The sequence below is a fragment of the Molossus molossus genome, unplaced genomic scaffold (genome assembly GCF_014108415.1).
Source record: "Molossus molossus isolate mMolMol1 unplaced genomic scaffold, mMolMol1.p scaffold_m16_p_5, whole genome shotgun sequence".
Taxonomy (NCBI): domain Eukaryota; kingdom Metazoa; phylum Chordata; class Mammalia; order Chiroptera; family Molossidae; genus Molossus; species Molossus molossus.
In genome coordinates this window covers 61278602-61301700 of record NW_023425388.1, presented here as the reverse complement: position 1 = coordinate 61301700, position 23099 = coordinate 61278602, and the positions used below count along the sequence as shown (strand labels likewise).

Sequence of the window (23099 nt, the reverse complement as noted above, 5' to 3'; positions counted from 1 at the left end):
GCTTGGAAGGTCCCAGGATGCTTTCATGTGAGACATAAAAAAGAGGCCCTGTCCCTTCAACAGAGGAAGACAAACTGACCTCCACAATCTCCCGTAAAAGGTGTGCCCCAGCTAATCTGGCCCCGAGTGTAGGCAGTGTGCATCTCTGAACACGTCTCCCCGTGCACAGCCTTAGACATGGGGTTAGGGTGCAGTAGGAGAGACAACCACATGGGTGAGGAGCTGGTACCACCAGGAGGGCACCGGACCAGTGGAAGAAGGCCAGGGAAGTCGGAGAGGGTCACAAACCGCAGGCAAACTTAACCCCTCTGACCACCTTAGGCCACCGGCGAGGTGCCCTGAACTCTGTGCTCATACTTCAGTAGTTAAAGCCAAGATGAGGTTTGCATGGGAACCTCTGAGTGAGGCCCAGCTTCTCAGGGTTCTCACTGTAAAAGCAACACTAGCCATCCATGTACTTCCTTCTTATTTCATGTTTCCAGAGCCTCTGTGCTTCAGGAATGTCACCTGCACCATGGAATGTCCAAGGGTGACAGAGCTTCCCGTGTCACAGGCCACAAGGGCTCCAGGGCCACTAAGCCATCACTCACCACCAGCCAGCCGGTCCTCAAGAAAAGGACAACCCCAAAAATGTTGATCATGCAGGACGTGAACACACCATCCCAGGTTCCGAACAGCACTGGCTCCCATACAAACAACGGGGTCTTCCACCAGGGCTGGGGCTGGGCCAGGGCCCCCTGGAAATGGAGCACATGCAGGTCAGCTCAGCGGCACTAGGGAGGGCCGGCAAGGGGAAGGGGGAAGCAGGAGGCAGGAGAGCTCAGCCCTGAAACACTCCCAGCTTGGCCGGCAGCTGCTGTGCCCACAGCCAGGCCCGAGGCTCCGTCTGCAGAAGGGCCACTGTTCTCTCCCAGCAGCAGTGATGCCCGTGCCCACGCAGAGCAAAGACGGCCCCTTTCCTTCTGGCCACCCCATAGACTACATTTCCCAGCTCTGCGCAGTAGGTGTGGCCCCGCGACTGAGTCCTGGCCCCTGGATACAGCTTGAAGTGCTACTGCCACTCGTGGGTCCCTGGCAGCCCTCCAGCCCTAGCACCTCCCTGGCTTTGGGGAGCCTTACTTTACTCTGTTTGCTGCTGTGGTCCTGGTGATCCCTAACCCCTTCCAGGGTGCCAAGGCATCATATGGCAGCTGTCTGGAATCAGAGGCTAATGAGTAGCTACACACATACCGTCCTCATTTTTTCAGTTCAGAAATGACGAAAGCACTTAAGGAATACTCGGATGGAAACGTTTTCCTACAAAGACTACACCTTGCAGAGATATTGAAATGATCTTATGTAAAACCAGTAGCAACGCGTGCTGTGAACTCTTGCAGAGGCTTGGTACGGAAACAGGACGTCAGCAGAGCCCTCCGACACCCTCAGCGACCACAGCGGTGGTCACTGAGTCTCACCCAGGAACGCTCTGAGACCCACGATGACCCACTGTGTGCAATGAGTCTACCTGGTGTGTGCCGGTGATCTATAAACACAGTGAACATAGAGAAAATCAAGAGTGCAGGGAGGCCCTGGCCGGTTTGGCTCAGCGGTTAGAGCGTCGGCCTGCGGTCCTGAGAGACCCGGGTTCGGTTCCCGCTAAGGGCACGTACCTCGGTTGCAGTTTGTCCCCGGCCCTGGTCGGTTGTGCGGGTGGCAGCCACTCGATGTGTCCCTTTCACATCGATGTTTCTCTCTCTCTCTCGGTTCCTCTCCCCCCCCCCCCACTCTACCTGAACAAAAAATGGAAAAATGTCCTTGGGTGAGGATAAAAAAAAAAAAAGAGTGCAGGGAGAAGTTTGAGGTCAGAGTCGCGGGGCACAGGTGGCTGGGAACGTGGGTGTGCCTGAGCCCCAGGGCCAGAGGCTGGGGGCAACTGTCCTTGCTCAAAACAAAAAGAGGGGCTCCCAGCCCCCTTCCCCTCTTATAGCACACGCCCAGACCAAGAAATCATCAAGGATGTCACTGAAGCCACAAGGACAGATGAGCCGGGGCACTCACTCCTTGGTGGCCCCGTCTGTCCCCGACCCCAGCCGGACTCCTTCCGCTGTGTGTTTCTGCACGTGTCCTTCACAAACCGCAGATGAGGAATCTCTCGAATAGATGCGAGAGCAGTGGTCGTGACTCAGGGTGAGGACCCTGCCAGCCTATGCCTGTCCTCGAACAAATGGCACCAAGGGACCGGAACGCAGGATTGCTTTCAAGGATCATAATCTCAGAACCCAGGACAAGGCCCAGCTTCCTGTCTCGGCTTGTGCGCAGTTTCCTACCCGGGCTGTTACAGGCCTATTATGTGTTAGAAAGAGTGATAAACAACAGCAAGTATCAGCCACAAAGAGCAGTAATTTAAAGTGCTTTCAGCTTCCACATCAACTCCCTCCTTTGATTCTGACGACAGCCCTGGGAGGCAGGCAGGGAGAGCAGCCCTGGTCACAGCCAAGGAGGAGATGCCGCTGCCCGGGCCACATGGGCTCCGAACCCTGCGGTCACCCTGTGAAGGCTGGACTTGGCCCTGCAGGCGTCCCGGTGACCGCCGGTTACCTGCCCTCTTCTCTCCTGACTTCGATCTTCCAGATTGCAATCTCTAACATCCTAGAACTGGCTGTACTGTGAGTACACCTGCCTTAACCCTAAAACTCCCACTGAGATTTTCGAAACGTTATTCAGCTGTCATCCCAGCCTTCCTAGTTCCACGCCGAAGGCTGCTGTGCTTCCGTGCTTGTTTACCTAAAGTTGTCTAAAAAGCTTTTCATCCCTGGGTCTCGCTGGACTAAATCAGCCTTAAAGGTGCTTCACAGATGAACGAGGTAGAAACTTTAGGAGACACTTTACCCCGAGGAAGAAAGTGCAAATGGGGTGAACTGGGTTTGCTGGCTCAGCCACGACAGCGCACTTCGAGAGGTGTAGGGGGGGGTGCCCACCTTTTTGATCAAGTGACAAAAGGGTATAACTAAGTCTTCACAGAGCCTGATCATCAGACTCACAGGGAGAGCCTGTTTGAGCCCAAGCTTGCAGCCCTGCTGTTTTTCAAGAGAGATACTGATCCAAGCCGAGAGAGAGAGAGAGACAGAGAGACAGAGAGACAGAGAGAGAGAGAGAGAAAGAAGAAGAAGCAGCACAGAAAGAGGAACCGAGGCTGAGAGAAAACTCTAGAATAAAATGCCAAATAGGTAACACAGAGACAACCAGGGATGTCTCCCGGCCTCCCTGCGCGGACACGCTGCCTCCAGACAGCAACATGGAAGCCCCAGCTTGGATGCCTGCTTCTCACCTCTCCTTCATCCCATCCTCCAGCCTCCCCCCTGCGGGATGCCTCAGCCTTTTCTACTGCCCCGGGCTGACATTTTAGGGGAGTACTATCTAGACGGCTACCTTGCATAGTGACCACCTGGGTCATGTCCCCATGGTGGGCTGGAACTGGTGTCACACTCACAGCAAGCGCTTCTCGGGCACCAGCTGGACGTCCCACAGTTCAGCTCAATCCCGACACTATCTACGCAGAGCCGGCATCCGGTCCTGCAGGTTAGGGCTCAGTCCTACAAGACAGGGACTCCCCCTCCTTCCAGATGCCAACCGCAAGTCCAAGTTGTCACTGGGCTTCTGGCCCCCAGGCTGATGGTCGGAGGTTAACTCGACCCCGCCTTGAGTTCAGTCAGTTTGCTCGAGTGGCTCATAGCACTCGGAGAATCACTTGACCTTCTCGACCACCAGCTGACTGTAAAGGTCGTAACTCAGGAACTGCCCGAGGAAGAGACGCACAGGGCAAGGTGAGGGGAAGGACAGACAGACACCCTCGGGGCTGCCACTCTACAACCTCCACGTGGTCGCCAACCCAGAAACTCTCCGAACGCTCTCCTTGTGGGTTTTTATGAAGGCTTCGTTACATGCACACAGTTGATTAAATCACTGGCCATTGGTGACTGATTCTACCTGCAGCCCTTCGCCCTCCCCTAAAAGTTCCAACCCTCTCATCACATGGTTGGTTCCCTTGGCCACCAGCCTCCATCCTCAGCTGTTTTCCAAAGTCACCTCATTAACATCAACCAAGTTGTGGTTGAAAAGAGGTTTGTCAAGAATATCAAGATACCTTTATTGCTCTTATCACTTAGAAAATTCCAAGGGTTTGGGGAACTCTGTGCCAGGAATGGGGACGGAAACCAAATATGTAGTTCTTATTAAAAATCACAGCGTCACAACCGGCGAGGCCCAGCCCGCCCTGCTCTGCTCTGCCGGCTCGCCCCGTGCCCCTGCTCACCCAGGCTGAGGGCAGATCCATGAGCTGCAGCAGAAGCCGACACCCTACAGGGGACCTACTATCCACTTCTCCCCAACAAGCGACATGTGGGACCTCACAGCTAACTCCCTCCTCTAGGGGAGGGTGAGGGGCTCCCTCTCGTCTCGAACACACCCTCCCACACAGATCACGGCTCACAGACCCTCCCTTTGCATCTCTACCCAGTCAATTCCATCCCAGGGAGGGGAAGGGGACACAGCTGGGTGACAGGAGGTGACAGCTGGGCCAGTTCTGGGCTGTCTTGTTAGGCTCCAGGGAGAGGTGTGGTCCCAACTGTTGATCACTCTCTCTATCTCAGACTGGGGCTCCAGTCATCAGTTCCGGAACAACAGGAGTCCCGGGCGGCAGTCTAGGGCAGACACACAGGCTGAGGGAGGGGACCAGGACAAGTGTCGTGCCTCTACCAGCATGCAGAGGTGGGGACGATGACGAAGGGGAGCGAGGAGCCAGGAAGGCCCTCGGGATGCACGCCACACAGACTCGAGGACAGCCTTGGCAGGTTCGGGGGCACCGGACTTGGAGCGGGGCCCAATGATTGCACCTCCATGCTGCTCTTTGCTAGGGTGTTCCTTCCCGAGCGCCCTTGTGCCTCTGAGCCCAGGGGCCTGCACCCCACACGGCGAACACCACGGCTGCCTGGTGGGTGTTTCAGTTCCGAGGTAGAAGTCTGTCTCTTGTGAACGGAGAATCTCTGCACTGAGCGGGGCATCTAGAAAGGGGGGCGGGGAGGGTGCACCCGAAAGGTGCCCAGAGGAGGAAACCGCTCCCTCCTGCTCCCACCGTGCCACTGGGTAAGGGAAGTTCCACCACAGGCCTTGCTGCGAGCTCACTCTCCCCAGGAGCCTTGTCTCAAACAGCCGCCGCCCGCCCGCAGGCCACCTGCCAGGCCGCGGAGAACACGCCTGAAATGTGAGATGACACCGTTGCTCTCCTTTGGCAGCTGGAGGAAAAGAAACCAGGTGAGAAACCCTGCTCTGCCCGCTCAGGTCAGGAGCGGGTCAAAGCAAGACGCGGCCTGCCTTCCTAAGTACACCTGCGGAGGCTGGCTCTGCCCGGACCGCGAGCCAGCGGGGTGCTTTCTGAAAGCTGCTTAGCCATTAATTACACATCAGAGAAAACCCACGCTGCGCTGCACTGTGATCCGGTGGGCACAGTGGGCACAGTGGGCACCACGCTCCCTTCCTCTGGCTCTGAACAGGGCCCACCCGTGGTGGCCGAATGAGGTGCAGGCGCCGCACACCTGCAGCGGGAGGGTTTATACAGTTCAGGTGAGATGATCCTTGTGAAAGCTTTCCATGAGCATGAAGCACAGCGTGAATGTAAGTGTGAGCAAGGGTGTCCTCGGGGAAGCTGGGAGAAAGAGAAGGGAAGAGGTCTTATTGAGGAAGCATTTTCTCTTTTCCCGACCACCTGTCCTCATGCTTGAGCCAAGTCCCTGCTCACGGCACAGCCCTGAAGGCTGTCTCTCCAGCTGCTGCCCAGTCCTAGCCTGCTGGACGGTCCGGGGGCTCTGCGCCCACCTGGCGCTGGGGACGGACCCGCTCTGCCCGCAGGGCGCCGAGCACCCACATGGGTGGTCAAAGTCTGGCTTCCCTGGATTCCTTCCCGGGCAGCACCCTGGGTCAATATTGACGTAGCTGTTCCCAGGAACGGGTGCTCTTCATGGCAGAGGGCGTCTCCTGCCACAGAATGAGCTGGGAAGCCAGTGTCCAGGGCGGTTCTGCATGGTGGACCCGGGGTTTTCCAGGCCTGTTGAGCCCAGTCCTCGTCCAAGGTCGGGAACCTCCCAAGCACAGGAGCGGCAAGACCCTCAGACACCATGAAAACCCTGATGCCGATGGCAAGTGCCTGCCTCCCTGGACCACACGCCACGTCCTTCCTCCGCCCTTCAGCACTCAGAGCCCACAGTGCAGTGCCCTGGACACCTAACACCATCCCCCAAATGACACAATCCCACAGCAGCGATGCCACGGCCACTAAACAGGAGCTTCCCCACCCCTCCCAGCCTCTTTGGCAAAAGAGCGGGACACAGGCTGCCACCAGGAAGTCTACCTGGGTTTAACACCAGGAGGGGAGACATGGACCCTAACGCCCTCCCAATAACAGGCAAACCAGCTACAACTCAACCGCAGAAGTTTATTCTTCTAGGTGCTTCAGTGGATCAGCCAACATGATATCTGTTTACAAATTCTGACGCCCTTTCGGCCAGAACCGCATCTTCCAGGAATTCGCCACAATGACTCACACAAGGGGAGACAGGTGTCTGCTTGTAGGTTCTCCAGGCCTTTAGAAAACGTGGAGCTGTTCCCTTGGCCACATGCGTGCGGATCTACAGGAACGGTGGTGTTGCAGACATCAAGGGAATGGGCACTGTTCAACAAGCAATGCCCACCAATGTTGCCGTGGCAACGCCGGAGTCTACACTGTTACCCAGCACGCAGTGGGCTGTGAACAAACCAGCAAGGGCAAGATTCTTGCCAAGAGAATTAATGTGCACATTGAGCATGTTAAGTACTCTAAGAGCCCAGACAGCTTCCTGAAACGTGAAGAAAAATCATCCGAGAAAGAAGGAAGCCAAAGAGAAAGGTCCCTGGGTTCACCTGACGCGTCCGCCTGCTCGCCCAGAGCTCGTTTTGTGAGAACCGATGGACAGGAGCCTGGGCTGCGGGAGCCCATTCCCTGTGGAAAGTGTAAAAAGAGAAAAGACCTCTGAAATGAAAGAATAAATCCTTATGTACTGAGTGGTTTTGACTTTTGGGATCACAACAATATTTTATGGACTCAAGACAAAACAGAACCAGTCTGTGCGTGTCTTTCGATCTGGCGTGGGTCTCTTGTGGGCAGCATATGTATGGGTCTTGTTTTCGTAAAAAATTAAAAAATAAAAACCAAAGCAAATCAAATTGACTGGATGGGAGAGAAAAGTAAAACCAGGATGAGAAGAGAAACAAAGGAGCCTGACAAGGTCGGAAGAAGAACACAGCCGCACCGAGGGGGGGGCAGTGACCAGAGGAGCTTCTGAATGTAGAGCGTGGACCACGTGCTCTCTGTCTAAAGAGAAAAATACCCGCAAAATAAGATAAATTCTGGACAGAAATTCTGTTTTTTTGCAGGGGTGGAAGTTAGCAATTCCAAACCTACATTCTGTGAATCATAGAATGGAGCAAATAAGAAAATATAGGGTGGCCCGGCTGGTGTGGCTCAGTGGCTGAGCATCGACCCATGCACCAAGAGGTCGCCGGTTCAATTCTCGGTCAGGGCACATGCCCAGGTTGTGGGCCTGATCCCCAGTGGGGGGCATGCAGGAGGCAGCCAATTGATGTTCTCTCTCATCAGTGTTTCTCTCTCTCCCTCTCCCTTCCTCTCTCTCTAAAATCAATAAAGAAAAAAAATTTTTTTTTTAAAGAAAGAAAATATAGGATGGACAAAAGTAGGTTTACAGTTCTCTGTATGGAAGATAATGTAATAATTAATCAATACTAATACAAGAATAAATTGTTTCGTGTACTCACAACTGTAAACCTACTTTTGCCCACCTCTGCATATTGAATAGGAGTTGAATTTCTCAGTGGTGAGAAGGGCGTTACCACTGAGGAAAGAGAGGAGACTAGAAGCATAAACCCTGGGGGTGATGAATTGGAATTAGAGCTGCCAGTTTGAATTTACAGTTTTTAATGTATAGAGAAAGATACAGAACTAGATAAATATGTATGTGTATATTTACATTCCTTCTCTCTGTCCATTAGAGGATCTGTCTATAAGACACACCAGTAGCAATAAACATGCCACGCACTTTCCTAACTTTCAAGTTACCGTGAAAAAGGTAGGAAAGATGTGTTGTGTTTTGAAGTATGAAACTATACTTACAACTAGAGAGGAGAAAAAACAGGTGCTACCAGCAAACCAGACATTTGGAGAAATTCCTGCAAATGGGCTTAGAGGGGGAAGGGGGGGCAATGAAGGGGAAAGCAGCCCAGGCAGCTGAGAGAGGAGCTGTCTTCCAAGGCACCTGAGAAGCTCCAAGTTCAGAGCCAGAGGATCCTAGAAGCAGACATGGGTCAAGGCTCAATCACGGGGCATGACGTTATCTTGAAGGGTTGGTCATGCATACGTGCTACCTCCAGCTTAACAGATGGGGAGGAGGGGGCTGACAAAGGGGCCTGTGTGAGGGCCAAGTCCCTACGTTTTACATCGACATGGTAAAATGTTACCTCTAAACTGTTAAACGTCTAAAATGTATATTTAATCCCTAGGGCAGCCATTCTCAAACTTTTTGAGATCAAGACCCCTTTATGTTCTTAAAAATTATTGAGGTCCCCGAAGAGCTTTTGTCTGTGGACCTGTCAATATTTACCATTTCAGAAATTTAAAGGGAGATATTTAAAAATATATATTAATCATTTAAACAGAACAATAAGCCCCATTATCTGTTAAAATAAATGACATGGTTCCATGAAAAATAACTACTTTCCAAAACAAAAAAACATTTAGTGAAAACAGAGGCCTTATTACACATTTTGCAAATCTTTTTCAAGTCCAGCCTGAGAGAAGACAACCGGATTCTCGTATCTACTTCTGTGTTCAGTCTATCGCAAAATCTTGTTTCTGAAGTCCGGGGGCAAAGACGTGGCCTCCCACACTTCTCTGGTTAGAAAAGGAAAGAGTAATTTACTACCACCAATCCATGTAAGACAAACATTACCATCACGCAAAAGATAACAGAACCACAGGAGAAGGCGGCCCGGGCCGCGAGAGGCAGCAGCGGGTGCACGGACGAGAGGGATTGAAGGGGAGCGGAAAGACAGCGAGACCCGGTCGCTCAGAAGCAGCAAAGCTTCAGTCACTTAAATTGTGTATTCTTCTCCACGAGTCCAATAATGTCACCTGGTTATTCATTTGCACACACACGCGCACACACACACACACTATTAGAGTTTACAATTTTATAACCAACTATAGCCAACATGGAAATGTTCATTATAACTATGGAAAAAAATAAAAATTTTATAAACCTTGACAATGTAAAAATAATAATCCCACTAACAAAAAAAAAAAAAAAATAGAAGTAAAGTGAGAACAATTGGAAGAAAGAGTGAATGTGCCAATATCCTCTTTCTTCCTATCAGGAAGGAATAAATAAATTGATAATAAGTTGGTAATTTGGTCAGGAAATTGAGGTATAACTATACTATTATATTTTTCTTTATTGGTTTTAAAGAAGGGAGAGGAAGAGAGAGACAGAAACATCGATGAGAGAGAACATCAGTTGGCCGCCTCCTGCATACCCCCCACTGGGGATCGGGCCACAACCTGGCCACGTGCCCTGACCGGGAATTGAACCGGCGACCTCTTGGTGCATGGGTTGATGCTCAACCACTGAGCCACACCAGCCAGGCATGACTATATTATTTAAAATTATAATGATAACCATGAGGGAAAATAAAAACCAGAAACCAGTAGCAATGACTGTCTCTGGGGAAGAGGGGTGGAGAGAGGGGAAGGAAGCTTCCCTTTCTATGTCATTCTCCAACGTTTGAACTTGTTGTTGTTGTTAATCCTCATCTGAGGATATTTTTCCAGTGATTTTTAGATAGAGTGGCAGGGAGGGCGAGAGAGAGAGGGAGAGAGAAACATCAATGTGAGAGAGACACATGGATTGGCTGCCTCCTGCATGATCTCACCCGGGGCCGGGGATTGAACCTCGGTCTGCCTGCGGGCCGACGCTCTAACCGTGGAGCCAAACTGGTTAGGGCTCTTTTTTTTTTTTTTTTTTTACTGCATGCACCTAGTACTTCTATAATAAAAATACTAACATTTTTATTTGAGAAAAAAGTTTATATTATCCCATTATTAGAAACATTTTAAAACTAGAATGCTGACACAGGGTTGGTGATCTGTTTATAACACAACTTCGCTGGAGCAGCAGATGATTCAGCAAAAGGTGCCTGCGACTTAAATCACATTTCAAATATATTAGATAAACAAGATAAAGATAGCAAAGCCTTTTACAAAATTACTGTCTGTCCTTGAAATGTGTGTGTCTTTTATTGAAATTAGAATTTGTTTTGGCCCTCTGTTATTCTTCACTGATAACTGCCTAAAATAAAGAGGAAAAGTTCCTCACAGTGAGTCACAGTGAGTACTGTTGTAAGTCAAATTCTATGAACGCTGAGATTCATGTCAGAGTGAATCTATCTTGTGGATCAGACATAACCGTTTGGGGAGCAGGCAGGGTTGCTAGGTGCACTGCCTCCAGTTCTTTGGTGAGCACCTCGGTTCTGTAACTGCTGCCAGGAAGTGTGAGTGGGACTTGCAGGCTCTCTGCACGGTAGGGAAAGAACACTGTCAAGTTTACACTCGGACCAGTGGTTTTTACTCCACCCTCTTTTTCTCTCTCTTTATGCCTGTTCCTGTGAAGAAGCAACACTCAAACACCAACACAAAAACAGGACGTGTCAACAGGACCTTCCTCCTGAGACTGGTGACTGCCAAGCATTCTCTTATTAGAAACCCACAGCCCTGGCCGGTGTGTTCAGTGGTTAGAGCGTCAGCCTGCACACTGAAGGGTCTCAGGTTCAATTTCTGGTCAAGGGCACGCACCTGGGTTGCAGGTTCGATCCCTGGCCCTGTTCAAGGCACATGAGGGAGGCAACCAATCGATGTGTTGCTCTCACATCGACGTTTCTCTCCCTCTCCCCCTCCTTCCCTAACTTCCATTCTCTCTGAAAAAAATAAAAATCAATGAAAAAAATAAAATATTCTTGGGTGAGGATTAACAAAAAAAAAAAAAAGAAATGCATCAAAGCCTGACTAGGTGCTGCCTCCAAAGACTTTTCATGCCACGTTATTCTAAAGCACACCGTCGGTCTTTTGAGTCAGGTTTTGAAACTCAGAAGGAAAAACAAATTTTAAGAATCAAAATTCTTAAATTATTATATTATAATAACTTATAATGACTTATGAGCAAAAAGAGTGACTGACTTGAATTATATTCAGGAATGTGTGTTTCTTTAAAACGTATTATAATTATTTAACATTGTTCTATGAATAGAGACTGCCTAGCATTTAATTGTTACCCTTGCCCTGGCCGATAGCTCAGCTGATTAGCGCGTGGTCCCAATATGCCAAGTTGTGGGCTTGATCAGTGGTCAGGACACACACAAGAATCGATTAATCACCCAGCCAGCGTGGCTCAGTGGTTGAGCATAGACCCATGTACCAAGAGGTAACCAGTTCAATTTCCAGTCAGGGCACATGCCCAGGTTGTGGGCCCGATCCCCAGCAGGGGGCACACAGGAGGCAGCCAATCGATGTTCTCTCTCATCGATGTTTCTATCTTTCTCTCCCTCTCCCTTCCTCTCTCTCTAAAATCAATAAAAAATAATCAATCAATCAATGTATAAATAAGTGGAACAACAAATCGATGTCTCTCTCTCTCTCTCTCTCTCTCTCTCTCTCTCTCTCTCTCATCAATACATTTAAAGAGGTGGAGGAAGGTGGAGGAGGGTATAAGGAGGATAAATGGTGATGGAAAGAGACTTGACTTGGGGTACAGATGATGTGTTATAGAATTGTGCACCTGAAACCTGTATAATTTTGTTAACCCCAATTAAAAGTAAATAAATGAAATTAAAACCTCAGCTATTAAATGATGGCAAAGACTGTATTTTTCCTATATCTGGCCATGGATGAAAGGCACCCTATAGCAATAAGAAGTTGAAAGTCACCGAATCCATTCATTCACAGCTAGACTAAATATATCAATCATGTGTTGTTATCTTATGATGTTACAGCATCTTAAAAATCTTGCTGGCCAAGGAAATGGACCTTCTCAGGGTTAACCGATTCTTAGAGATAGCAAAGGGCTGACGAACAGCATGCTTTTCACATGCAAACCAACCGATTCCAAGTCTATCCCCAATCACCCCCTTTCCATAACTCTCACTCACCAAGGCAATATTTACCCTGCCTTCATCATCTCCTGGCCTTGCACTGGGCAACTAGAAACCACCCCTTTAGCCCAAAGCCTGCCAGAACTATGCCGACTGGCCAATCCGAGTCTGCCCTGCCCCGCCTTCCCCACGGAAAGCCCCGCCAGGGCTCCGGCCCAGGCCTTCCCCTCACTCCTGTGTCTGCTCCCCGACCAGAACCGGATGCTCCTCTCTGGCCCTGTGTAGCAGGGCATTCCCTTCTCTTGGGAAATGTAAGTAGGAAATTCTTTCGATGGCACTGACCTCTCCATGTCATCGCTCAGTCACCTCCATAAATGAAGATCCTGTGGGTACAAATGAGGCTGAATCCCACCTAATTCATTTCAGCGAAGCATCACTTTCATTCCAGGTTCTAGTTCTAGGACACCGTCACCCAGAAGAATGTCTTCATCCCACGTTTTTACAAATACGCAGCATTTTTGACCCAGTGTCATTTCCAGGGCTGACCTCCTAGGCTCAGTAACAAACAGGCTGCAAAATGGAAAGGGGGAAAGACCAAGGGTGGCAGTGCCCACAGGGACACCCCAGACTCCACTGAACCCCGAGAAGGGTCTCTGTCCTCTCTTGTCTCCCAGATTCCAGGGCCATACGTTTCTCCTTTTGCCGCATCCCAAAGTTCCCTTTGGTGGTTTTCAGTGAAAGTAATAGCTTCAGCTTCAAGACGTTTTACTTGCATTGGGTCCCTTCCAAATATTATACCTAATTTTGTATTTTTAATTTGTAACCTTTTTACTAAAGACAAGCCCTAAAAATTGTATAAGCTTCATGCACTAGAAAAACTGGGAGGGCAAGAGGGATCGTGGCTCCAAAAGCCCCACATGTGAGCCCTTTGCCACCCAGCCGCTCCGGGCCCGTTTCCTTGTCTGTACAAGGAGGGGCTAACCAGACAGACTTAAGTTCCCTTTTCTTTCCCCCTCAAGTACATTTACTTCTTTACATACTAATAAAGCAATATGCCATTACCTCACATGTAGCTGTGAAGTCTCACTTTGCATATTGGCTTTTTCAAGATGCTAAAACAGGCCTGGAAAATGCATAGCAAAAACAAGTCAGTTCTTAACTGTGCGCTGGCTAATGAGGGCGCAGAGGGTGCAAAAACAACAGCAAAGCTTTTGCAATGAAGCCTGACACCAATGCTCAGGTTTCTGTTCTAACCTAAAGATTGGATGCATTAAGATCAATCCAGAGCTGTATTATGGGGTCATGGGTCATGGGTCATGGGCTTGGTTCCAGCCTGGCTCTGCCACTGTTTGTATATGTCTTTGGGAAACTCCCTCAGCATCTCTGGTCTTGTCTCCTGACATGCTGAGCAAGACGACTGGGCCAGAGGTGCTCTAAGGCCCCCGGTCTCGAAGCACATTCACTCCCATCTGCCTCTCTTGCCCATGCTCCTTTCCTGCTCACCAGTGCCCCAGACCCTTTTTCTTACTCCCACTAGGCAAGCCTAGGAGACAACAGGGAGAGAGCAAAGGAGAAGACAGAGAAGGGAAAGAGAGGGCCGAAGAGCAGCCAATGCGGGGTACAGGGTCAGAGATGGGTCATACCCTGGAAGCCAATCTGGACACACCTCCTCCCACACGTGCCCCAGATGTCACGGCTCTGATGGGGAGCCCACACCCCTGCATCTGCATTCAGCTGTTTTCCAGGGTGATTAGCTCAGCCCAGCCAGACGTTAGCCCATAGGCTTCCTAGGAAAGAGTCCTCATGGCCCTGGCCGGTTTGGCTCAGCGGTTGGAGCATCGGCCTGCGGAGCAGAGAGTCCCAGGTTCGGTTCCCGCTAGGGGCATGTACCAAAAAAATAAGAAAAGAGTCCTCATGGACCTGCTTCTGCTGGGGCTCAAGACTCTGTAGGAAAGCTGGATGAAGAAGAAGGAATATGATGAGTCACTCATACTAGCTAATCTGAGGTTTGGGTGACTTGTTCTCATACCATAGCATGACACAGCTTCCCTTTAAGTTTCTCTGAAGACCAGCCAATCCTGGGAGAAGGAAGACAAAACCCTCAGATTACTTGGAGGTATTCCTTATGCCATAGTAATTAAGAGATTTCAGTTTTAATATCTCTAGCAGTAGCTAGAGATCCTGGCAAGTATAGGCACTCAGTACATAAGCCGAGCTGAACTTTCTCACTATTACCAACACTCAAAACATTTGATCCTGCTGGACTTCAGATCTCACACAGCACGTCTCCCTGCCATCTCCTGTCTCAGGCCACCTGCTTTCTCCTGCCAGCTTAGTCTTCCTGACACACCACGTCCATCCCAGTCCTCTCTGTCGTGTGAAATCCAAGGTCATTAGTCTTCCATTCACCTCCCTCAGGTGCCAGCTGCTCCTTAGCTTTCCAGCCTCAGACTCACAAATAACCTACTCTACTGGGTTTCACTGTAATATACGCTTCATCCAGTCACTGAACGTGCATTGTATTTAGTGCTCCCATGTGATAGGCACTGGGCCAGATCCTTCTGCATTGGCATAAACACCCTGACAATCGGGTACAGTCATCCCATCTCACAGCTGTGAAAACAGACTGGGAGCCCTTGAGTAGCTTGTCCAAGGGCTCAGCACATCTAATGGCACAGTCAGAATTTGGAACCCAGGTTCCTAGGTTCAAGACCCCCACCAAGCCTGGCCAGTGTGGCTCAGTGGTTGAGCGTTAACCCATGCACCAAGAGGTCACCGGATCAATTTCCGGTCATGGCACATACCCAAGATGTGGGCTGAGTCCCCAGTGGGGGGCATGCGGGAGGTGGCCAATCGATGTTCTCTCTCATCGATTTTTCCATCTCTCTCTCCTCCCCTCCTCTCTCTCTAAAATCAATAAAGAAAAAAAAAATTTTTTTTTTAAAGTTCACCACCAAACCACAACACACATCAGTGCAGTGCCTGAGGACTGAGGCTACTGGAGCAAGATCCATACCTATCACAAGTTCAGTAGGTACACACACACACACACACACACACACACACATTCCTAAACTACCCTAGACCCATCTAGGCCTAAAAAGTATTCCGTCCTCCTCAATGGACTGCCCACCCAGAGGTTGTCCTGGACAGTGTCCCACGCTCTGGTTCTGGCCACAGGAACCAATCTGGACCGGGGACTCCTGCCATGTGCCTTCTACGTCACCTCGCTGTGCTGAGTCATCACTTATTGGCCAACTGAACCTTCTGATTGTTTATATCACTACCTCATGGAGCAAATACACGGACCAAATAATACTCCCTACCCGAATTTTATTATCAGCCAACATTTACTGAATGTTTACTGTTAAACAAGCACTATACTAAATATTTACACAAATTATCTCTTTTAATCTTTGTAATTCTTTAGGGTAGGTTCTATTACTGTGGCCATTTTATAGGTGGGGAGGCTTAACGAGTAACTAGCACAAGGTCACAAAGGTTAGAGCTAGTGCAAGTACCCTTGACCATCACACCACGAACCCTCAGACTTACAGTCTCTTCCCAGCTGGCCCACTTATTACTGACCAACACACACACACACACACACACACACACACACACACACACACACACATACACATCTGGTCCTGAGACTAGGAAAGCCAAACCAAGAATCCATTCATTCACCTCTCCACCAGCTCACAAGCATCCCCACTGTGGCCAAATTTCCTGAGAGACACTTTCCTGTCACAGTGACCCAGAAAAGAGCAGATGTGAGCTGACAGGGTTGGCATAACACCCACCAGCTCTCTTCCCCCTGGGCATTGCCTTCTTAATCCCGCGTCCTTCAGGCCCCAAAACTCTTAGCAGAACTGCCCCCCAGGACTGGAGTAAGGCTAGAAAAAGGTCCGTGGGAAACTCCTGGAGGACCAGCCACTCCAAGAGTTCGGCCTGAAACATGATAGCCACCCAACTGCTATCTCTTCCCCACACAGGCCCTGGACTTGCCACCTGGTGGCTTTGTGCAAACCACTGGGGCAGGAGGCATACAGCTAAAAGATGAAAGCTTGGATCTGGGCAACGAACATGCCTGGGTTCCAAGTGCCTCAGTCTTTCATGTGTCACACCCAACAGCCATCATCTACTTCAGAATAGTGTTGTGAAGATTAAATGAGGGAATGCATGTTAAGTGTTCAGTACATGAGTGCCCACCAATCGGTACTTGTTATCATTCTCTTACCCCTCAGCCTGGGACGTGCTTCCCCGCTTCCCCATTGGTTCTGTGTCCACCAGAACGTCAAGGCCCACTGCCAACCACGCTGGGAGCTCCGCTGCGTAGAACCAGCCCTGCCTGAGCATCTTCTCTGTGCTGAGACCCAGGGCAGGTGTTGAGGACACAGAAATGAGTAGGACCTGGCCCTGAGCGTAAGGAGTTCACATCCTGAAGGGAGACGGGGGAGAAAGGCTCATCCAAGGCCACAGCGCCCGGACCGCGATGGCGCCTGCGGAGGAGCAGGCGTGATCAGTCAGATCTGAGGGCTTCGGGCACCGAGGAGAGAGTCGGAGCTGAATCGTGAAGGCGCTGTGAAGCCGTGGAAAGGTTTCAGGCAGAGGCGTCAAATGCACAAATTGATGTTTTAGAAAAGGATCGCAGAGAACGAAGTTAGGAGGAAATGAATGACCCAGGCAAGAAATGCCTCGGACACGACAGTGCAAGGGAGACAGAGAAAAAGGGATGAAATTCAAAGGTGTCTAGACTGTGAATACCAAAGGCCTTGACATGGAACACTGCCCGGTCCCTCAGTGCTGGAGATTGAGGGAGACGGAGAAGGGGCGACACAGAGGCCTTTGCATCCACCACATGTTAAAACTCAAGTCTCTTAGGGTACTTGTGGCAATTTCACTTGTCCTGTGGTTATGTTACTTTTTTTTTTATCCTCACCCGAGGACATTTTTCCATCTTTCGTTCAGGTAGAGTGGGAGGGAGAGAGAGGAAGAGAGAAAGAAACATCGACGTGAAAGGGACACATCGAGTGGCTGCCACCCGCACAACCGACCAGGGCCGGGGACAAACTGCAACCGAGGTACGCACCCTTAGCGGGAACCGAACCCGGGTCTCTCAGGACCGCAGGCCAACGCTCTAACCGCTGAGCCAAACCGGCCAGGGCTGTGGTTATGTTACTTGTTCATCTGGTGAGTCAGCGAACACTGTCCACCTAGATGCCAGGCACTGCTGTAGGTACTTGGAGGGTTCTGGCAACAAAGGAATGTAGTGAGAAGTATCAGCAAAGAACAACCTGGGGGAAGATACGAGCACAGAGCCTGGGGAACGGTGAGCTTTGGCTGGAAGATGGGGCACAAAGAGGAAAACGCTGGGGCCTGGGCGAAGGTGTGTGAACACCGGGCGGTGGACACAGGGCGCCAATGAAGGCTTTAAACAGGGGAGAGCATTCCAGCTGAGCCTTAACAGAGCCTATCTCAGAGGCGAACCAAGCATGTCTTAGTTGTTTCCCTTTTTTGGAATCCCTGGGGACAAGGGCCTCACATTGTCCATCTGAGTATGCTTTTCTTTTCTTCTTCTTCTTTTTTTTATCCTCACCAGAGGACATTTTTCCATTTTTTGTTCAGATAGAGTGGGATGGAGAGAGAGGAAGAGAGAGAGAGAGAAACATCGACGTGAAAGGGACACATCGAGTGGTCGCCACCCGCATGACCCATCCAGGGCCGGGGACAAACTGCAACCAACGTACGCGCCCTAAAAATATAGAACGCCTCACGAATTTGCATGTCATCCTTGTGCAGGGGCCATGCTAATCTTCTCTGTATCGTTCCAATTTTAGTATATGTGCTGCCGAGGCGAGCCCCTGAGTATGCTTTTCATACTTAACACACAACCTATTATTTAGGAAGTAGTCCACAAATATATGTTAAGTGCATAAACACTTGTGTAGTTTACACACCCCAAGAAAATGCATGGGAAATATGGTGGGAGACTGGGCAAGCTAAAGAAAATAAGACCCCTGACAAATCAAGGTCTCTCTGAGGGTCCTGGACCCCACAAGAGTGAAGCTGCAGACCTTTTCCCCGGAGCGCACGGCTCTGGGCAAGAGTCCTGAATGTCTGTGAGGAGCCCCTCGGCTTCCAGTCACTCACTTCTAAGCAGCTTGCGTACTTCCAGGGCTATGTATGGGGAGCAGGATTGCAGCCCTGGGCCTGCGGGGGAAGGGAGCACTCATCACCTGCCTACCACCATGCTGCTTCTCCCTGTGCTTGTGTACATGTCTTCATGTCCATGCAGGAGGTACCCTGCCAGTCTGGAGTCCCCCCGTCGGCCTCACCAGCCTCTGCCCATCGGCTCAGGACCCCCCAGCTCGAGACCCAGCTCTTGCTATTGTGTGAGGCCTTGAGCTGATTCTCTCCTCTCGGTGGGGGGTGCTTATTCCCCCTGCTATAAATCTCAGAAACCCTCCTGCCCCGCTCTGCAAAGCACAAGAGAAGTCCAAGGGACCAAACGTCAAGGCTGAGTGACCACTAACTGGCAAAGATGCTGAAAACACTTACGTCTTTTTGTTTTTTATTTTTATTGTTTAAGGGATTGACTATTTCTTGGGGGAGCCACGTCAATTCCATAGCTACCGTGAACATTTACTATAACTAGTGATCAACAGGAAGAGGATAAAGTAAAGGGGGAAAAGGCCCTGCAGACACCAGGGAATCCAGAAGTCCATTTGGCATCAGCATACATAAGTTTTTCAGAGATAAACTTTCCTTCTTACATTGGTTTGATTCAATATAAAAAGTTCATATGATCTGAGTCCTCACTCTGTTCATGGATAATCTCCACAGCGGCGGGGGGCGGGGAGGGGGCAGCATTCCAAATCCACTCTAAATAATAGCAAATAAGAGGTTCTGCATACAGATGGTTGAGTTGGCTATCATATTTTCTCGATGAAGCTGGAATACCAAAATAAACTTCCGACATAATTACTTCTAAAATAGCGCACTGTAATGTTTCCATTCAGCTTCCTGTCTGCTGACCCTTTGCTCACAGGCCTCCGCAGTTCCCTCCAGGCCCCCACCGCCCAGGCCTACCTGCTGGGCTGCCTCGTGGAAGAGTTCCTGCACCTGAGACATCTGGGCCATTCTCGTGAAAACGGGGGTCCTGGTGGTCTGGGTGGGGAGACCCCTCTGGAAGGCAAACACCATCCTCAGTCTGGCGGCTCCTCCTTCCCTCTCTCCTGATGGCCCATCCTTCCTCTACCAGATGGTGGCCCGGCTGAGGAAGCAACCTTGTTCTACCTCATCTGGAAACCCATGCCCCTCCCTCTTTGGTACCCAAACAGATCCCCTCATCCTTCAGAGGCTACCTATGCTCAAACTGTGCTGCCCTAAAGCCACGGCTGCCCCCAGCTCTCTCCTCCTTCCCTGAGCTCCTTCAGCGTGGGAGACAGGCCGCTGCCCAGCCCTTGAGGACAGTTTTGCACTCCTGTCTCATCCTCTGGACCCGTGCCCAGGGCAAGGCCCCGGCGCTCACTAGAACTGGTTCCGGTGGTGAGTGAATGTGAGGCTGGACCATGAGCGGAGCGGGAGGGATGTGTAGGAGGTTGTGCTGGAGGTCCCCCTGGAGCAGGGCCAGAAGGGGAGCGGGAGTGGAGAGGGGGAGTAAGAAAAGGATGCGGCATCATTATCGGGCTGGGTTCTCATCGGAGAAGCAGGGCCTTCCCTTGTCACTGGACCAGCTGTCCATGGGGCAGGGACCTTGTGCCGCTCTGCGTGCCCCTCTCCCCAGCAGAGGGCTGGAACTGAGACGGGGCTCCAGGCCCTTTGGAAGGAGGAGGAAAAGGAGAATGAGAGCTCAGATATGGGGTAGAGCTTGTGGTGTGTGAGAACATGACCCATGATAGTGGCCGGGGAAGGCAAGGAAGAGAGAAAGCTCACTGAGGAGTATTCAAAGCAAAGGGGGGAGGGCGGGGGGGGGGTCACTGTGTGCTCAGAGAGAGGCTGGGAGATTGCAGGGATTTGGTGGGCTGCAGAAACAATAGAGTGCAGAGGGACCCCAGAAAGGTCCCCAACCCAGCTTGGCCCAGCTGCCCCATGCAGATGGAGAGCTAGTCCTCACACATCCCCCTCTGCTGGGGCCCTCAGCCCACCTGAAAGAACCCCAAGATTTACTGAGACCTGCTCTGGAGCCAAAGCCCAACCCCCTTAGCATCGCGGTCAGCGGACCCCCACTTACGTGAACGCGGTACAGGGCAGCCCACAGCCCCCACCTCTGGCCCTGTACCAAGCTCTCGAAAACTCTGGGCCCACGTGGGTCCAAGTGCCCGTGTGCAGACGCGCTGCCCCGTGCGTGCACGGCAGGTGACTGGGGAGCTAGGGTTGGTCTACCTGAGCAAGGGGCAACCGTGCCCCAGGCCGGGCCCCCTTCGGACAGGACAGAGCTCCTCCAGGGAGAGGAGCCGCCCCCAGCCCACCCTGCGCGCCCCCCACCAGCCCGGCCCGCCCTCACCTGCTCCGGGTGGCGAGCTCCCAGCACTCCGCCCGCCCTGTCCCCGCCCCGCAGCCACGTAGCTGAAAGGTGTCCCTGTGCAGGTCCTAGCTGTCCCGCTGGCAGGGCGGGGCCACCCCCAGGCGTGAGCACCCCAGCCACGCCTGCACCCACGAGTCTGGGTCCACGTGGAGGTGCTGGGGGCTGGGCTGCAGAGCCTCCCGCTCCTCCAGCGTCGGCGTCCGCACACCTAGGGGCTCCGCACTCCCAGACCGCGGCCCCAGGCCCACAAGAAGGGGACCGGCATCTGGACCCGGGAGGGAGGGGACTGGGGGCAGTGTAATGGAGGAGGGTCTGCCAGCCTTCAGCCTGGCCTCACCCAGCCACTGCGCTGCTGCCCTCGACAACTAGTTCAATGCAACCAGCTGGGGTGCCCCGCGGGGGTGGGGACACGAGCCTACCCTCTGCCGCGGTGTCGCAGGGTTGCAGTCCACGCCTGCACGCGGGGGCGAGCGCGGCCGGGAGCCGGGGAGCCCCACGCTGCACCCGTGCCTCGGGCCAGGCACAGAGCATCCCCACAGCAGGCTGAGACTGCGCCCCAGGACCCGAAGTGCGACTGGCCACCCGACCAGGTGACCCTCAGGCTCTCAGGAAGTGAAATTCTTTTGCCGGGAAAGCGCCCTCAGGCGCTGAGGTGTAGGGGGAACTACGCGCCTTCAGGACCGCTTAGAACCGCCTCTGCGGGGCTGGGGTTGAAGAAAGATGCCATCCTCTACTGATGGGCACCTGGGCTGTTTCCAGATCTTAGCGATTGTAAATAGTGCTGCTATGAACATGGGGGTACATATATTCTTTCTGATTGGTGTTTCAGGCTTCTTAGGGTATATTCCTAGAAGTGGGATCACTGGGTCAAATGGAAGTTCAATTTTTAATTTTTTGAGGTAACACCATATTGTTTTCCATAGTGGCTGCACCAGTCTGCATTCCCACCAGCAGTGTACTAGAGTCCCCTTTTCTCCACACCCTCGCCAGCACTTGTTGTTTGATGATTTGTTGATGGCAGCCATTCTGACAGGTGTGAGGTGATACCTCATTGTTGTTTTAATTTGCATCTCTCTGATGATTAGTGATGTTGAGGATTTCTTCATGTTTCTTAGCCATTTGTATGTCCTGTTTGGAGAGGTGTCTATTTAGTTCCTCTGCCCATTTTTTAATTGGATTCCTTGTCTTCCTTTTGTGGAGTTGTATGAGTACTCTATATGTATTGGAAATTAACCCCTTATCTGATATATCATTGGCAATTATGCTCTCCCATACAGTGGGTAGCCTTTCCGTTTTGATGATTGTATCTTTCACTGTGCAGAAGCTTTTGAGTTGTGGTACATATACACAATGGAGTACTACGCAGCTGTAAGAAAGAAAGATCTCTTATCCTTTGAGACTACATGGAGGGACCTGGAAAGTATCATCCTAAGTGAAACAAGCCAAACAGAGAAAGACAAGTTTCATATGATCTCACTTATTTGTGGAATATAATGAACATAACAGTCTGAGGAATGGGGTAGTCCTAGAGACGCAGAAGTGGGGTACAGACTGACAATCCCCTAAATAGGGGGGTGGTGGGGAAGGGATAAACCACAGAACTTATATGCATGTATGCATGAACAGTGGACATGGACAACAAACTGGGGACAGGGCAGGGAGGGAGGGGGAGGGGGGAATCAGTGGGGGGAAAAAGGAGAAACATCTGTAACAAAAATTAATTAATAATAATAAAAAAAAAAAGATTCCAGGGCCTCAGTCTGCAGGGGGAAAAAACACTAAATTAACATACAGAGAGATTAAATGATCTCCACTTCCAATCTGGCATATTTCCTAAATTTAAATAACTTGCTAGGCTTCCATGAAATAGGAGGGCAGCTGGGAGTACTTCCCACACCCACATGAGTCTTTGTGTGAAAATCTCTAAAAATAGAAGTTTTTATTTTAAAAACAAAAGGGAAAGCAAAGCCATGGGAACACTGACAGAGCCCCAACCTCTCCTGCTCCAGCAAAGAAGGGTGTGTGTGTGCAAAGACATAAAACATGAAGTGTGCCATTTTGACCATTTTTAAGTGCACAACTCAGGGGCATTAATTACGTGCACCAGGTTGTGCGATCACCACTGGCATCTATTTCCAAAATCTGTGCATCTCCCCAGACTCTGTGCCCACTGGGCAGTACGCCCCACTCCCCTCCCCCCGCCCAGGTCACCTCCACTCTACAATGTCTCTGTGAATTCATTTCTTCAAGACATTTCAAATAAGTGGAATCAGACAGTATCTGTCCTTTACTGTCCGGCTCATTTCACTTAGCATGGTGTCCCCAAGGTTCATCCATGTTGTAG

At 51.0% G+C, this 23099-nt stretch overlaps 1 protein-coding gene and 1 non-coding gene across 2 annotated transcripts in view; both read right to left on the bottom strand.

The window, feature by feature from the left end:
* Positions 1 to 20775, bottom strand: part of SLC12A8 (solute carrier family 12 member 8) — a 133961-nt gene extending 113186 nt beyond the window's left edge. The window contains exons 1-3 of the mRNA XM_036243201.1: positions 20735 to 20775; positions 19318 to 19413; positions 591 to 737 (exon numbers count right to left, since the gene is read on the bottom strand). Of these exons, the coding sequence (XP_036099094.1) occupies positions 591 to 737; positions 19318 to 19368 (198 nt within the window). The 5' untranslated portion in view covers positions 19369 to 19413; positions 20735 to 20775. The remainder of the gene's footprint in view (positions 1 to 590; positions 738 to 19317; positions 19414 to 20734) is intronic.
* On the bottom strand, positions 17983 to 18089 carry LOC118618070. The gene has a single exon (XR_004956991.1). It is a non-coding gene; the product is annotated as a U6 spliceosomal RNA (small nuclear RNA).
* Positions 20776 to 23099: the final 2324 nt, after the last annotated feature.